The following is a 12,921-nucleotide window of genomic DNA, read 5'->3' as shown; positions in this document are numbered from 1 at the left end:
TCCCTTTTTTTATGTGTTTATTTTTATTTTTGATAGAGAGAGAGCGTAAGCAGAGGAGGGGCAGAGAGAGAGGGAGACAAGGAATCTGAAGCAGGCCCCAGGCTCCAAGCTGTCAGCACACAGCCTGACACGGGGCTCGAACCCACAAACCGTGAGATCATGACCTGAGCCGAAGTTGGACGCTTAACCAACTGAGCCACCCAGGAACCCCAATCCTTTTGTAATGAACTTGTAACCCAGTAGTAAGTTGTTTCTCTGAATTCTGTGAGCTGCTGTAGCAAATTAATCAAATTTGAGGAAGGGGTCATTGGAACTTCTGATTTAGAGCCGGTCCTCAGAAGTGTGGTGACAAACTAAACTTGCAGTTGGCTGCTGAACAGGTTGGGTGCAGTCTCATAGGACTGAGCCCTTAACATACGGAAGCTGATGCTAGCTTCAGGCACATAGTGTCAGAACGGAATTGAATTGTAAGAGAAAACTTTACCCTTCTTCTCTCCTAGATTCTGTGGCTAACCTAATAATTAAATTGATATAAGACAGATTCACAAGTTAGCCAGGCAAATTTGGTTTTGTACATATGAGAATTCACAAAAATATGAGACTCAAAGAAGTGACTAGAGCAGACAGCTTTTTTTATGTTTTAGATAAAGAAATAATACATTTGTGAAGAATCGACAAGAAAAAGAAGCTTGGGCTTAGCATAGCAAATTAGCGAAGAAGTAAACGAGGTTTATTTATACAGCCTTCTGGGCCCTGAATTCCCCATCTCTGGCGATAAGAATGTCTTCTACCCGGGTACCCTTCGTGTGGGAAATTTATTTCCTGCTTTCAGGGAGACAAAAGAGGGCCAGCATGGTTTTATTGCACTGTGTCCTAAGTACTTTAATTCCGAATAATCCATATGCCAAAGTGACATATTTGGGGACAGCCTGCCCTGAACCTCAACCCTGTTAAAAACACGACAACCGGGGCGCCTGGGTGGTGCAGTCGGTTAAGCGTCCGACTTCAGCCAGGTCACGATCTCGCGGTCCATGAGTTCGAGCCCCGCATCAGGCTCTGGGCTGATGGCTCAGAGCCTGGAGCCTGTTTCCGATTCTGTGTCCCCCTCTCTCTCTGCCCCTCCCCCGTTCATGCTCTGTCTCTCTCTGTCCCAAAAATAAATAAACGTTGAAAAAAAAATTAAAAAAAAAAAAACACGACAACCGGCCCAAAATGGAGTCACTTATGCAAAGCCCTGTGTCACCAAACTGAGCATTAACTTAGTTACAAATTTGGCTCTCCGAGAAATGGAATCTTAAAGCAGTCAATGCCTGGTGTAACTTCCTTGTTCCTGCACCCCTAGTATAGTGCATTTGAGATTCGTCCACGTGGCCACATGTCACCACATCGTGATTGCCTTCTCGTGGTTGTGTAGTATTCCACTGAGTGGACGGACCACCATTTGCTTACCCGTTCATCCACTGAAAGACAGGAAGACATTTTACTGGAGGTGAATTGGCAGTTTTGACTTTTAAATTATGCAAGAGTATAACCTATTCAATAAACAAGTAAATTTTTTTTTTTAATGTAAAATAATGTCAGGGCGCCTGGGTGGCTCAGTCGGTTAAGCATCCGACTCTTGGTTTCGGCTCAGATCATGATCTCATAGGCGTGATATCAAGCCCTGCGTCAGGCTCCAAGCTAAGAGTGGAGCCTATTTAAGACTCTCTCCCTCCCTCTCCCTCTTCCCCTCCCTCCCTTGCACCTGCTTCCTCTCTCTCTCTCTTAAAAATAAATTAAAAGTAAAATAATGTCCTAAAGACACCAGCGGGACTAAGATCCTTTAATTTTTAGTCCTTAGTTGGAGAGTTATAAATGCTTCTCACTGTTGCCTGTAGACGGACTTGTCACCCCGCCCCATACCCACCACGCTCCTCTCTGGCCCCCAAGAAGCTGTGCAATCCTGCGAATGGACAGTGCCAATCCACCTTGCCCCACACTCACCCAACAGCTATGCCTTTGGCCTGCCACAACTTCAGAAAGCTTCCTCCTTATTATGTTCCGCACTAGTCACAGTTTGAGGAAGTAAATGACAAAAACCCTCCATGAAACTGACTGAAACAAAACAGAACAAAAAGGAAATTCACTGGCCTGTGGTATAGTTAAAAGTACAGGCCCTAGCAGCTGTGTGCTCATGCTTGAATCCCACCTCCGCTGTTTGAAAGCTGCATAGTCTCAGGCAAGTTACAAAATCTCTTTGTGCCTCAGTTCCCTCATTTGTGAAGGAACTCACAGAGTTGCAAGGATTATATGAAGTGGTATTTGTGTAGCACCTAGAACAATTCCTGGTATATAATAAGTGCTGTATTATGTTTGTTGAGTTAAATAAATAAACCTAACTAAAAAGTCTAGAGGAAGAGCCCATTTTCATGTCGGCTTCACCCAGGGGCTCAGACGATGGCACAGAGCCACCAGCTTTGTTCTTCCCTCCTCTGGGTTTCTTCCATTTCCAGGCACGTTCTCTCCTCATGGTGACAAGACAGCTGCCAGCACCTCTATCCTTACAGCCTCAGCAACTCCAACTCCCCACATCAGGTCTCATTGTCCCTGATAAAGTTGTGTGTCCTTGAACCAAGCAGAGTAATTAAATGCTCTGCCTAGCCAGGTGTAAGTCACGAGCTCACTCCAAGCACCAGGAGGAAAGTGGGGCAAACTCCCTATGGGAACTGGGGTGCTATATCACCAACAAAATACAAATCACATCATGCCCCTCTGTTGTCAATTTTGTCTCTGCCCTGACATCAATTCCACTGAGTTGAGTTTGCTTTAAGCCAGGCTGGTGCTCTGAAGCCAACCTTCCTCCCCCCTGCCCCCCCTACACTCCCACACCAGCATCCTAGTAGGCTGAGGATCCCTTATACATCTTTGATTGCCCAGGGCCTGACACAGGCAAATGTTCCTGTTTCTTGGACTCACCCCCAAACTTCCAGTCCACAAATACATCCTTCTCTGCGGCAGATTCCGGGGTCCCCCACAGTTTCACAGGCTGAGCATGGTCCCTGGGAAATGATTGACAGGAAACGGCCTGCAGAATTGCGATTATTTGGGATTTGTTCTTAATGTTAATGCGATGCTGGTTCCTTTCTGTTTCTTTAATGCCATTTTGTACTAAGGTAGTTCAAAGTTCTTTACAAGCAGCTAGTAATTAATTCAACTTCATTAAGGCCAATTAATCCAGGATTAATTATAAATTTGCCCAGAGGAAGTTATTATACTTTGCTCTTTGATTTAGGTTTTGGCTTCTAAAGATTCTTTTAGGAGTGAAATGGAAATTTCCCTTTTCTCTGAGGGTATCTACCTTGCCAGTGATTGTGTTAACCATGTACCTTCCTCAAAATGTCCTATATTAACTTCGAATGAGACTGTCACTCAGGCCACCAGCTGTGTGCTACATGACATTGCCAGCACTAAACAGATCTTCTAATGCCACATTAGACACAGGGTGAGGAAGAGAGTGTCCTGGCAAGAACTGGTCCCACACAATTTCAAATCATAGCCCTACCTCATGCTGGCTGTGTGACTCACCCTTTCTTCTGCCTACATATGGACATAATATTTTACAAGATCATTATAGTCTATATTGGCCAGCATCCACTCCCTCTTTTCCTGAAAGCCTCCATGATTTTCCTTGGAGGCATCACACCTTCTCTCCTCCAGGTCACTATGGGAACTGACTCCACTTAGTTCCAGAGTGAGACTGAGACTCAGGTCCAGTCCACCAGCCATAGCAATTGGTTGGGTAGTGAGCATGTGACCCAATTAGCACAACTGGAGAAAACCCCGGAATTGTTTCCAGGGCAAGCAATACAAAAGTGTGCTCTCTGACACTGGACTAAAACCTATAGAAATCGGTCTGGGCTATGATGGGATCCCATGAGGGGAGTCTGGCCATGGCAGAATAATGGGCCTCCAAAGCTGTCCATGTCCTTTGAGTATGTGAGTATGTTATCCTGTAAGTATGTATCCTGTGAGAACCTATGAGTATGTTACCCTACATGGTAAAGAGGACTTTGCAGGTGTGATTCAGTTAAGGATCTTGAAAAGGGGAGGTTATCCTGTATTATCCTGCGGGCCTGATGAAATCACAAGAGTCCTTATCAGAGGAAAGCAGGGGGGTCAGATTCAGAGAGATGGCATCATGAGAAAGGCCCCACTGGCCATTACTGTCTTTGAAGACGGAAGACAGACATGAAGCCAGGAATGAAGCTGGAAAAGGCAGGCAGTGGATTCTCCCCTAGACCCTCCAGAAGGGAATGAAGCCTTGCCAACACCTGGATTTTAGCCCATTAAGACCCATTTTGGACATTGGTCTCCAGAACCGTAAGAGAATAAATGTGTGTTGGCTGAAGCCACTAAGTTTGTGGCAATTTGTTACCACAGCAATAGGAAATGAATGCAAGCATTTAATTGGAGTACTGAGTCTATTTTCATATTTGTTGCATAAATGAATATCTCCTAATTCCCTCCCACCTGATTAGAGGTGTAGGGGGCCTTTACTGGGCTCGCTCCACATCTTAGACCCAAGGATCACTAAGACTTACACGGTAAATAGCCTCAGTGTGTCTTCTGCTCAGATCTGCCGCTTTCATCCAGGCCACCCTGACCTCTGCCCCCACTGCCGTGTGACCCCAGCACAGGTGCTCAGGAGCTGCAGGCCCCAGCTGCTTTCCTAGGCTAACACTGGGACTCAGCAGATGCCACCACCGCCAGGTTTCCCCATTGCAGTAGGATGTGCCCTGCTGAAATGGAAACACTGGTCCCCAGCAGAGGGGGTTACAATAGGAGACAGAGGACTAGCTCTTGCTAACCTGACCCCTGTCCCCAGCCTGACTTCCGCCTCTACTCTCCACAGCAGTTCCTGTGAGTGCCCTGGGGTACTGTTTCAGCTGAAAAAGCATGACAAAATTATTCACTAAGGCCAGGATACACACAGAGAAGGCAAATATCCAAGGGTGGGGCGGAAAGCCATGCCTCTATATTCCAAGGATCTGATACCACTTTCTGTGCCCTTCCCAATGCTAGAGCCCCTTGTAAAAGATCTCATTTAATTTTCTTAGTAATCTCATACATGCATGTTGTTACTGCTGTTTTACAGCACGGGGAAGTAGACCTAGAGAGATAACTTGCTCAGAAAACGTCGGGATTTGAATCCAGATCATCCACGCAGGATCCTTCTGTTCCCTGCCAGCTGATCCTTGTTTTATGTTAGGTTCCTTTAACCCCAATGATGTGCACCATCTTCATAATTTATGTCCTATCCAGGTACCACCTACCACTTAATATGTTTCTTTAAATTAACCCACCTTTTGACTTAAATAAAAGTATTTTCCTGTATGTAGAAAAACTGTCACTTGCAACAAGTACACAGGAACCACACAAACCTTAGTTTCAGAGTCTTTAGGGAGAGAAAGGGGTTAAAGTTACACTCTGCCCCCCTAAGACTTATTGAGAGAGAATTTGAAGGGCATTCATGTTCTTACTATAAAAATCAATATTATTTAGTTTTATGTCTTTGTACCACCTCTAAGTTGCCAGCAAAATTCTCTTTGTCTGCTCTGTCCTCAGAAATCAGCCTAGGGCAGAAAAAACAAGCATGCCAATTAGGTTGGCAATAATCAGAGAGGCGTGTAATTCCAAATGTAGGTGAGGATGTGGAAACCCAAGATCACTGAATAAGCCAATTAGTTTTAAAAAGAGATTCCCTCAACAGGGTATTTCTTTGACTTATTGCTGATTGGCTGGGATCTTGGGACCATGGCTCTGAAGTGCACTCCACATGTTGGGAATTATTCTGCTTATAATAAGCATAGTAGGCTCCTTGGTGTGACATACTCTCTCAAAAGCTTTAAATGCACATTCCCAGCCATTGATCACCATGCAAATGATCTCCCTAAGACTAGACTGTCAGAAAAGGAATGAAGAGAACGATTAACTTCAAGAATGCAAACCTCACTTTGTGACCTGTGAATACCACAAAATTCAACAAAAAACGGAGGATTCTAGAGCAACCGCTGGGAGGAGTGCTGATGCCTTACATTTTGATCACATCCTTCAGTTTGGCTGAGAGTCTGATCAAAAGGGGGGAATTGTTAAAAACAAGAAACTAAGCTCAAAATGGACTCACTTATGCTAAGCCCCACCTCACCAAACCAAGACTTAATTAGTGTTGGTTCTCCAAGAAATGGAATCTTAAACCTTATCAGGAATCGTCTGATCAGCACTAGATAATCTGCCTGATAGACCCTGCATCCCCTAAAGGAAAGGAACCTTGTAATAACCAACCCACTTCTTTTGTCTAGTGGGACTTTATTTCTGCCCCCTTTCATTTTGTGTGGCTCCTTGGAGATCCTTTCTGCTCATTGGATGCTGCCTGATTCGTGAATTGTTGAATATAGCCAATAACATCTTTAAAATTTACTCCGTTGAATTTTGTTTTTTAAGCTTGCAAAGGATATCAAAAGATATGGATCAACTGCCAGATGAAGAGATACATAGGTCAAGGTATGGGGAAAGAGCCTGAAGCCTAAGCACATCATACTCCCCAAATCTTCACGTGTTCATCAAGTTCTCTGAATCCTTTTGGGTTTTTTTGGAGGCTTCATTACATGGGCACGATTGTTTAATCACCGGTCATTGGCAACTGATCTAACCTCCAGCCCCTCTCATCTCCCTGGCGACCAGGGGAATGGGACTGAAAGTTCTAACCCTTTAAATACTTGGCTGTTCTCTTGGTAGCCAGCCTCCATCTTAAGGTGCCGTCCAAAAGCCACCTTATTAACGTCATAGACCTCCAGCTCCCATCACTTAGGAAATACCAAGGGCTTTAGGAGCTCGATGCCAGAAATAGCACAGAGACCTGTTAAAAAACAAAATTCATTTGACGATCTAATTGGCTTCATTTAATGATTCATGAATTGAGAAGCATCCCATCTTAGCAGATAGAAGGGAGCTCTGGGGAGCTGTACAAAATGGAAGGCTTTTATAGGAAGAAGGGGAGGGGAGAAAAAGGAAGTTTCCAGCAAAGAGTGGATTGTTTGAGGCCAGGTCTCCTTCCTCTGCAGGAAGGCAGGGGTCTATTAGGCAGAATACCTCACTAGTGCTGACCAGATAATTCCAGATGGACTGGTTAAAGTCATATTTCTGGAAGGTGTTGAAACTATAGTCAGGTTAGGAATTAAGTCTTGTTTGCTGCCATGGGTCTTAGCACAAGTGACTCCATTTCAGGTCTCTTGTTTCTTTTTTAACAGACCAAATATGTATTTCTTATTATAAAACACAGTATCACAGCTCCTGTGGATAATGCTGCTATGAAAACTGGTGTGTAGCTAGCTCCTAAGTCCCTGTTTCCAGTTCTTTGGAGTATATACCTCAGAGTGGGATTGCTGGGTCACATGGAAAATCTGTTTAACTTTCTGAGGAGAAACTGTTTTCCACAGCAGCTGCACTATTATACGCTCTCATCAGCAATGCACGATGGTTCCAATATCTCCACATCTTGGCCAATACTTGTTATTTTGGGTTTTTCTTTCCCTTGCCTTCCCTTTCCTTCCCTTCCCTTTCCTTCCTTCTTTCCTTCCTTCCTTCCTTCCTTCCTTCCTTCCTTCCTTCCTTCCTTCCTTCCTTCCCCTTTCCTTCCATCCTTCCTTCTTCGTTCCCCCTTTCTTCCTTCCTTCCCTCCTCTACTCCTTCTTCCTCTCCTTCCTCTCCCTCCTCCCTTCTTCTCCTTCTTCTTCTTCTCTCTTTCTCCTTATTCTTCCTTAAGTCCACCCTACTGGGTGTGAAATAGTATCTCAGTGTAGTTTTGATTTATATTTCCCTGATGACGAATGATGTTGAGTATCATTTCATGTGCTAGTTGGCTATTTGTACATCTTCTTTGGAGAAATGTCTATCAAGTCCTTTGCTCATTTTTTAATGGGTTGTTTATTTTTTTGTGTGTTGAGCTGTAGGAGCTCTTAGAATTTGCTAGACATCAAATCCTCATCAGATACATGATTTGTAAATATTTTCTCCCATTTTGTGCATTATTATTTCATTCTGTTGAGAGATAGAGTCTTTTGATGCACAAAAGTTTTAAATTTTGACTGAGTTCAACTTATCTGTTTTTTTCTTTAGTTGCTTAAATATGGTACCATATTTAAGAAACCATCACCAAATTCAAGATTATGAAGATTTACCCCTATGTTTTCTCTTAAGAGTTTTATAGGTCCTCGGGGCGCCTGGGTGGCGCAGTTGGTTAAGCGTCCGACTTCAGCCAGGTCACGATCTCGCGGTCCGTGAGTTCGAGCCCCGCGTCGGGCTCTGGGCTGATGGCTCAGAGCCTGGAGCCTGTTTCCGATTCTGTGTCTCCCTCTCTCTCTGCCCCTCCCCCGTTCATGCTCTGTCTCTCTCTGTCCCAAAAATAAATAAACGTTGAAAAAAAAGAGTTTTATAGGTCCTCAACACAGGTTTTGGATCCACTTTGCGTTAATTTTTGTATGTTGTATAAGGGGCCAACTTCTTTCTTTTGCATATGAATATCCAGTTTTCCCAGCACAATTCATTAAAGAGATTGTCCTTTCCAACTGTCCCATTGAATGGTCTCGGCACCCTTGACCATATATATGAGGGCTTATTACTCTTTATTATGCCTTCCTGAGGCAGTGGTGAGGGCAGAGGTAGGTTTGATCTGGGCTTGTGGTTCAAAGGTCAGGTGTGAAAGAAGTCAAAGCAAAGAAGAAGCAGAAGGGGCTGAGAAACAGTTAGCTGAGATCATCAAACTTGGACTGGAGAAAAGAGGAGAAGAGAAACTGGAGATGAAAGAACAAGGGTCACAGAAGTAAAATGAGAGAGCTGGCAGGTCTGAGAGTCTCATCCAGCACAATTCGGGAATGTAGCAGTCCACATAGTTACTTGTATATATGTCATCACACTGATAAGGACTTTCATCAGTACCCATGGATGGAGACCTAACTCAAACTATTTTAAGCCCCAATGTCAGTGCCATTTACACTGCAAGTAGGGCAGAGCTGTACCTGGGAATGTAAAAGATCTCATCAGGAATGTCTGGCCAGCTTTCTTCTCCTTTGTGTTGGCTTTATTCTTAGGCAGTTTTCCCATGAAGTGGCAAAGATGACCTGGAACACCATGACTCAAGTCTCTTTCTTGGTATTTCCAGTAAAGGGACTGGGATTCAGTGTCACTGGACTGTCTGCTCACATTGCTGAACCAATCATCATTTTTGTGGGGGGGGGGGGGAGAAGGGATACTTTGATAGGCCAGGCCAGGGTCCCATATCCATTCCTGAAACAAAGCTGTGGTTGGGTCAACCCATCCAAACAACTTGGACTCAAAGTCAAAGAAGGGTGGCTCTCGAAAGAAAATTAGACTCATGGTAGCCAGAAGAAGCAGGAGGACGCTGGGTAGGCAACATATGTCCACTACTGTGGGCTTCACCTCCCCTTTACTCACCTGTGTATCTTGGACAATGGCCTGCTGCATAGTCTTCTGTTGAAATGAAAGAAACCGTCTGGTTCTGCAACCAGACCCAGCTTTTTTCTACACCAGATGTGGGTCTAGGCTTTGCCAGGCACTTCTCAATTTGTGATCTTGGACAAACTCTGACCCCTCCTAGGGCCTCAGTTTCCTCATCTGTGAAATGAGGATATGGCTAGGCCTGATCTGTGATGGAACAGCTCTGGTAGAAGGGGAGGTGGGGGCATTGGACTGGCATCCTGCCTCTCAGCTTTCCCTTTCCACACACCTACTGGCCACAAAAGAATTCTACAACCCCAGGGAATGTGGTTTGAAAACCATTGGATCAAGTGATCCTACTGAGTTCCCATGAGCTCCCAAATCCTTATTCCCCAACCCTCGCCACTCATATCAGCCGGAAGGAAATCCTTCTCTTCGTGCTAAAGTTTGGGGCTTAAAATACTAAATGTAGGAAAGGTCTTCTCTCCTAACTGAACAATACACAAAGAAGTAAGTCCCACAGAGTGCCTCACTTCGAGTACTAGTTGGAGGAAAGTTTTCCTCTTTACAGGGTGAAAGAATTGCTCCTCACCTATGGGTAGTGACCAGGAAAAAGTCTATGAGGTGCTAAGCAACCTTCTCAGTGTCATAGGGTTGACGAATCATAGGCCACCTGTAACAAACTCAAGCCTTCCAAGGATCTTCCAAAAGCTTCCATTCACTGACAGAAACCATTACTAAGTCCCATAAAACCTACTGTTTAAAATACATGCAAAATAATAATAATAATAGTAAGGGGCACCTGGGTGGCTCAGTTGGTTGAGCATCCAACTCTTGATTTAGATTCAGGTCATGATCTCAGGGTCATGGGATTGATCCCTGTGTTGGGCTCTGTGCTGAGCATGCAGGCTGCTTAAGATTCTCTCTCTCTGTCTCTCTGCCCCTCTCCTCCGCTTGGGCTGTCTCTCTTGAAAAAACATTTTTTTTCTTTAATTTTAAATAAAAAATAAAATACATGCAGCAAAACTACATGATTTCAAGCGTGTATGTGGTGGTTTAGAACCTTATTTGGATTCATAAGAAGACTCCATTGTGAGCCAGGCTATGTGCTAAGCAATTGAGTTAAAATGAACACAAACATGGTCTACATGCTCCTAATGCCTGCAGTTTAGTGAGAGACAAACATTGACCTAATAATCTTGCAAACAGAAACCTAGATTCAAAAATAATGTTGAAGTATAAGATGCGAGAGTCAGAAATTACTACAGTAGCACTTAACTTCAGGTCTACCTCAACCCTAATGCAAGGCGTCCTAAGTTCTAGATAAGTCCCTCCTTTTCCCCATCTCCAAATCGGAGGTAATAACTTGAGCTCCGCAGAAGGGTATGACTTTCAAATAAGATAATACATAGTGGCACAATTAAGAGCCAGACTCCAGGACCTCACTTTGGTGCAGCGCCCCACTCCAAGGCCAAACTCCTGAGGAGGTCCCCTTGCATTTTCATCCTAGGGTCAGGGCAGGAAGCACTGGCTGCGGGGAAAGCCAAGCGCGCGGCACAGCCGGAAGTGGGTGGGCGGAACCCTGCCGGCAGTCGCGATGGGCGCGGCTACGAGCCAATGGGGGAGCGGAGGCGTTCCCGCCCTCGCCAGTGGGACGCCGAGTGAGGCGGGCCTTGACAAACCGCCCTAGTAACAGCCGCATGGTAACCCAGGTGCTGGGCGTGTGGTACTTGCTCCCGGTTTTCCACGCAGGCTGTGGCTCCCGGCGTCTGCAGGATGAAGATTGAGGAGGTGAAGAGCACCACGAAGACGCAGCGCATCGCCTCCCACAGCCACGTGAAGGGGCTGGGGCTGGACGAGAGCGGCCTGGCCAAGCAGGCGGCCTCGGGGCTCGTGGGCCAGGAGAACGCACGAGAGGTGTGGCGGGCCGGCCTGGGAGTTGAGAGGCTGCTGAAGTGGGGGGCTGAGGGCGGGGTGCGCGCTTGGACGCCCCGCCGAAGTTTCCGTAGGGCAGTGAGAATGGGCTACGAGGGTCGACGAGGGAGGTGCACCCTGGGAGTGGGAGAGGGGCCATCCAGGAGAACAGGTGCCGCCCCCACGGGGACGGTTGACTGCTTCACCTCATTGACAAGTGTCGATTGAGCCCCGTCCACTGTGCCATGACGCAGGGATAAGCGGGGAAGAAGATAGTTAAGGTCCCTGCTCTCCTGGAGCTTACATTTTGGTGTAGTGAGAGACGATAAACGTTTAACCAGTAAATAAAATAATCATTACGTTTTGGTGGACGTCAGGTCCTGCAGGACTTTGTCGGACCTGGTAAGGAATTTGGATTTTTGTGAACGGCAGTGGGAGTCAATGGGGGCTTTAAAGTAGAGGAGTGATCAACCTTAGAAAACTCACTTTCGTTCCAAGGCCTTGGCAGCTGAAGGAGGAAAGCGGGAGTTAGGGAGAGGAGCATCCTTTCTGACCGTTCCAGTCAAATCCACTTTTTGTTTTTAAGTGGCAGTGATGCCAAGTCATTTCACTTACATTATAATCGCGAAACTATTCACGCTCTTCGTATTATATTTTTTGCAGATGAATAAATTGAGGGTGGAAGAGGTCACTTCACTTACCCCCTTGCCACTGTTTAGCAATGGTAGTGCTGGGATTTGTACTCCCATGTCTTTCTGACTCTCAAAGCAGTGCTCTTTCTGTGATATTACAGCCCCTTTTCTGCCTGCTGTGCTCTAAGATCAGATCCATGCCAAGGCCTTTCATAGCTTAGCAGCTATAGAAACCTGCACTTAATGTGAGGTTAAAGCTATTGCCTCCTAGGCTGATTGTGCTAAAAGAAAGGGCCAAAGAAAAGCCTCTGGCTTCTCTTTTGAGCATCGTCTTTCTAAAAGGAAATATTGACAAGGTCAGGGTGACTTTGAAGCTTCTTTATCCAGCCCCTCTCTGCTTACTGAGGACGTTTTACTGAAAACAGCTAACTAACACTGGTTGAATGCTTGCTCTGCGCCAGGCAGCTCTTATCTCCAGTGTCTTGTTTCACCTCCACCCTAATAATTGTCTGTCCCCTACTTTACTATGCCACTTTAGGACATACAAAAAAGTTAAAAGACTTGTATAGGCACCTGCGTGCCCAATTGTGCAATGAACATTGTACTCGTTTGGTTTATCCTGTATCTGTTCATTGATCCATCCACCAATCCTCTGTTGCATTTCAAAGTAAGTTGCAGACTGTAGTACACTTTACCCCTAAACCCTTTAGCCTGTGTGCCAGTCATGAACTGTGTTTTCAGATTAGGAACTTGGATTCACAGAAGTTAGGTAGGTAGGTCCAAGGTCACTCAGTGGGTAGTGGTAGAGACAAGATTTAAACCCAAGTCTGTTTGACTCCAGAATTCATGCTCATAATTCTGATGCTTTATGCTTCCTTATGAA

The 12,921-nt window shown here is 45.4% G+C and overlaps 1 protein-coding gene and 1 long non-coding RNA gene across 3 annotated transcripts in view; one reads left to right on the top strand and one right to left on the bottom strand.

The window, feature by feature from the left end:
* Positions 1–1,195: 1,195 nt before the first annotated feature.
* Positions 1,196–3,515, bottom strand: LOC147583443 (uncharacterized). The gene is made up of 3 exons (XR_015243115.1): positions 2,956–3,515; positions 1,984–2,094; positions 1,196–1,460 (listed from the first exon to the last, which is right to left on the bottom strand). It is a non-coding gene; the product is annotated as an uncharacterized LOC147583443 (long non-coding RNA).
* Positions 3,516–11,157: 7,642 nt separating this feature from the next.
* The window catches only part of RUVBL1 (RuvB like AAA ATPase 1), a 44,360-nt gene continuing 42,596 nt past the window's right edge, over positions 11,158–12,921 (top strand). For both annotated transcript variants that reach the window (XM_086697283.1, XM_025921639.2), the window contains exon 1: positions 11,158–11,409. In XM_086697283.1, coding sequence (XP_086553409.1) covers positions 11,269–11,409 — 141 coding nt within the window. In that variant the 5' untranslated portion in view covers positions 11,158–11,268. The remainder of the gene's footprint in view (positions 11,410–12,921) is intronic.

The sequence above is a fragment of the Puma concolor genome, chromosome A2 (assembly GCF_028749965.1).
Source record: "Puma concolor isolate L17-30 chromosome A2, mPumCon1.1.hap2, whole genome shotgun sequence".
Taxonomy (NCBI): domain Eukaryota; kingdom Metazoa; phylum Chordata; class Mammalia; order Carnivora; family Felidae; genus Puma; species Puma concolor.
Note: the sequence above shows the minus strand (reverse complement) of the source record. Positions and strands in the feature narration are given on the sequence as shown.